Source organism: Diabrotica virgifera, chromosome 5, assembly GCF_917563875.1.
Source record: "Diabrotica virgifera virgifera chromosome 5, PGI_DIABVI_V3a".
NCBI classification, from domain to species: domain Eukaryota; kingdom Metazoa; phylum Arthropoda; class Insecta; order Coleoptera; family Chrysomelidae; genus Diabrotica; species Diabrotica virgifera.
The window spans coordinates 249,620,736-249,625,480 of record NC_065447.1 but is presented as its reverse complement, the minus strand read 5'-3'; the positions used below and the strand labels follow the sequence as shown (position 1 = coordinate 249,625,480).

General features: G+C 34.8%; 1 protein-coding gene across 1 annotated transcript; it reads left to right on the top strand.

Moving 5' to 3' along the window:
- Nucleotides 1-700: 700 nt before the first annotated feature.
- Nucleotides 701-3,356, top strand: LOC126885602 (uncharacterized). The gene is made up of 2 exons (XM_050652205.1): nt 701-871; nt 2,838-3,356. Exons 1-2 carry the CDS (start codon nt 701-703, stop codon nt 3,354-3,356), a joined length of 690 nt encoding a protein of 229 aa, XP_050508162.1.
- The last annotated feature ends 1,389 nt before the right edge of the window (nt 3,357-4,745 follow it).

Genomic DNA, 4,745 nt, shown 5'->3' with positions numbered 1-4,745 from the left:
AGTTTGATACATCAAACATGAAAGCTTGCTGCAGGTTTGCCATGTCAACTTTGCAAATTTGCAGCAAGGTTAAATCAAACTTGCTAGTTGGTGTGTGACAAACTTGCATGAAGTTTGTTTTTTCAAACTTGATACAAACTTGATATAACAAACTTTCTGAAGGTTTGTTTTTGTTTTGTTGCATGAAGTTTGTTTTTTCAAACTTGATACTAACTTGCTTAAGGTTTTTTTTGAGATACTAGCCACAATTTGAATAAAACAATGTGAATAAAAAATACAATACCATTTTATATAACTATTTATTAATCACTCGACTAAAATACAATCTATTGTATAAAATTATTCATTAGAACTTACATTAAACACCCTAGCTTCAGATTCCGATGCTTGGCTTTGTCTATCAGCTCTGAAACAAATAGAAATTGTTAAAAACTCTTGCTGTGTGAACAGAATTAATCTATGTTATTAAAAGAGGTAAAAAGATGTTGAAAGTAACAATTTTACAATAAAACCTAACATTTATTTATTATATCTATTTTATAATATATAATTTATTTTAAATAGTATGTGACTACAGTTAGAAGCTACAAAAAAAACATAAAAAGACTTACCTCTACCTCAATGCTACCAGAGTTGACCAGAGCAAAATGAGTAGGTACTAATCTGTAATGCAGTAAGCATGCAGTTTGGTCTATTAACAATGAAGAAAATAGCCTTCGGCTTAGTAATAATAATTAAGGTAATAGTCTCGGAGAATTGTACGGAAAATTTAAGTTGTAAAAAACTTGAAGAAAAATATCAACATAACCACAACAACAAACTATCGCCGCGAACGCTAGCAGATTATTTTTCCCGTGTTGCCAGCCATCAAGTAAGCTTTTTCCCTCAACTTACCTTAAAAATTCTCACTTTTATGAAAAAATTCGCTCCTATTTACAAAATCTGCGAAAATATGTTGAAATATTTTCAAATATTTTGATTTTTTTAAATATTGTGCAATTTGGATTGGAGCAAAAATTCCCTTTTGAGATAACTTTTTCAATTGTATGTTGAAAATTCTCGCAAACACAGAAATTTCCCTCCGGGTGGCAACATTTTCGTTGTCTTGGGCGGGACATCAGTCGGGGCGCCGAACGAAAAACGAATCGAAGCGGGCTGTGCAAAGCTAAGCTTGAAGCAAAGTTGCTACAAACTTGAATAATCATCTTTGTCATAACAATATTGCAGCAAACTTGTCACAAACTTGCCTCGTCATATTTGACGCAGCAATGAAAAATCAAAGAAGAATCAAACTTGCCACAAGTTTACATGCTATCTGAACTTTAGTTAACTTTAGTTAACTAAATACAAAGAGTAAAGAGTTATTCTCACACCACTTGGCGCTGGCTGCCGAAAACCAGCGTGCATCTTGGACGTACCCTTAGATGAATATGCAAGCATTAAAGTACCCTAAGGGCGTGTCCATAGTGCATGCTGGTTTCCGAGTCAGACACAGCCAGTGCCGAGTCGGTGTGCGAATTATCATTCGTATTTAGTTGTCAGCGCGCTGGTGCACTTTGGACAGGCCCATTTAAATAGGGCTTTTCAACGATTCTCATTTGTTTCGAGCTTCTGTCATGTATATATTAATATTAAACACGGATTCATTGGACCAATAACTGCAACCAAGGGCCTTCCACAAGGTTCACTCTTAAGCACAATTCTATTTAACATATATATAGCTGATTTGTTTAATACTCCCTTGGGGAGATGTAAAATAATGGGATATGGAGATGACCTAGTTGTCTTCATAAAAGGCGTAAATGTAGAATATATGGGACAAAACATCAACATAGCACTTAATAATATACAAGAATTCCTAATAGGTCATGGGTTATCCCTTTTACTGGAAAAGTGTGAGGCAATATGGTGCACAAAGGGACACAGGAGAAACACCCCACCTGTTATCCAAATTAATGGACATCAAATTAATTATAAACCACAAGTGAAATACCTTGGAATAACATTCCAGCAACACCTCAAATGGGATACACACATAACAAATAATATCACAAAAGCAAAAAAATCTCTCAATGTACTAAGAGCCACAAGCAGAGTATAGTGGGGAGCTGACCCGTGCACCCTTTTGATGGCATTTCAGGGACTTGTGAGATCCCACTTAGACTTCGGTGGACTCTTTATAAAACCAGCCAATAAATCAATCCTAAATAAACTGGATTCAATCTTTTTGAAGGTGTTAAAATAGCTCTTGGTTGTATGAAGTCAACTCCACATGCAGCACTATTAGCAGAGGCAAACTTACTAGAACCAGAACAAAGAAGGAAACTATTAACCATAGGGTTCTTGAAGAAAATTATATGTGTTAGAAACCACCCTCTAACCAAATTAATTTCAAATACCAGAAGAATATTAATAAATAGACCAGCCTTTTGGAGAGATGACAATACGCCCTATTTGATAGCAGGTTTAGCTGAATTCATGCCATATCTCAAGGACATTTATAAGTCAAACAACATCCCTTGCTATGAAGTCTCTTATAATACACTGTGTAGTATAGTGAAGACAGTCCCACTGAATCTAAAAAAAATGATCCCATGATCAAAGAACAATTTTTTATAAACACAGAAAAATATAAAGCAACCCATACCTTTATATTCACTGATGCATCGAAGAAAGATCTTACAACAGGGTTTGGAATCAGTATACCAGATATCAACATCAAATATAGCTCAAAGTTACCAAATCACCTCTTCATATGTAAGGCGGAGATTATAGGAATCTATGAGGCAATTAAATTAGCACTTAGGAAAAACTTATTCAGAATAATTATTTTTTAGGATTCCAGCAGTGCAATTGAACAAATCAGCAGTTGTACAGTCAAAAATATATCAGAGTTTTGGCCTATTGAAACAAAAAGACTTATAGTTCATGCAACTGAAAATGGCTTTGACATCAGATTAGCATTGATACCAGAACATTCAAATATCCCGGGTAACGAAGAAGCTGACACTCTAGCTAATATAGGAAGAAATTTGAACATACCAATGGCCATGCCCCTCGATGTCCAAGACATATATACTGACATTAAATCTAAAGTGTATGATGATTTCAGAAATAAATGGAACAACCTAATCAGTATCAAAGACTATCAATACCGAAAAGTACAACCTACCTTTCCTAAAAATAAATGGTTTGCCATTCGTCCATTCATAGATCGAAGACACATCACTACAATTATTAGATTACGTACAGGGCACTGTCTAACAAAAGAAAACTTGCATAGGATGAACCTGACAGACAATCCCTATTGCGAATGTGGGTCCAGAGAAAATCTTAATCACTCACATATTTTTTGAATGCCCTATTAACTCCATTCCAAACTGGGATATCTACAATTTTTTCGCCAATAAAGGACTTCCAACCCCGATAACAATATATTCAATTTTACATAACGTAAATGAAGAATCAATCAGAGCAATTATTCTGTTTATTAGCATAAACAGAATAAAATTATAATGCTCAACTAGCTACAACTTATTTCTAATTCATGCTTATTACTAATAGATTGTGTTTGTTATTGTACCTTGTACAAAAAGTAAATATTTAATCAAAGTTATCACCATAGCCAATTTACTTCAAAAAATCAAGAAGTAGACATATTCGGTGGGCCCGACATGGTCATGAGCCAGTCAACGTCGTAACCGCCAACCTGATCGAGCTGGCCAAATTGCATAAAGCAAGGCCAATAACCAAGCAAGCAAGCAAGCAATGCCATTTTTTCGATTTTTTGCTTTCCATTAAAAACTTCATATTTGAGATAAAATTACAAAACTTTATTCATATTTTAAAACATAAAACAAGCTTTAATATGATGGTTTCTAAAAGTTGTAAAATTGATTTGTTGCTTCGAAAACTGCAAAATTAGGCAAAATCGTAAATTGTTTATATCTATTGTAAAAAAATCAACCTAAATATTTGTTACTGGGCCCAAAGTTGGGTGTTGCGGTCCCGAATAAGTCCCTTAAAATTTCAGATCGATCCATCATTTAGTTTAAAAGTTATTTAATTTGTTTATCCAGAGACCTTTTTTGCAATAATATTAGTCAGAAAATAATGAAGATATGGTAATTCTTAGGGCCGGTTGTTCCTATGATATGGTAATTCTTAGGGACCTGATCGAGCTGGCCAAATTGCATAAAGCAAGGCCAATAACCAAGCAAGCAAACATACACGGATTATACGACATATGACAGAAGCTCGAAACAAATTAGAATTGTTGAAAAGCCCTATACGAAGAATTTAGCTGCACCGACTCGACGTTGGCTTTCTCACGGCAAAAGATTTAGAGGAAGATCTCTGGCATGGTGGTCGGACCAATAATAAAGAACATAACTGGTTACTTACTCTACGAAGCAAAACAACATGCATAGGAGATAGATAATTGGACAGAGGCAGTCAAACAAATTACATATATTACCACTACATATTTATAAAAAAAACACAGAGGAAGAGGAGGGGTGGGAAACAATAAGTATCTATTAGATTATTCTGGTTATGATGCAAGAAACTTTAAGCTAGCGGGGATACATTCTCACTCTCCTGTCGTTTCCCCATTACTGAGGATCGTGATTTCTTCCAATATTCCTAACAATGTTTCTCCATTGGTCTCTATCTTCAGCTGCTCTAAGATCTTCGCAGAATAAGTTTCCAGCTGAATGCTTTATTTGGTCAGACCATCTAGTCGG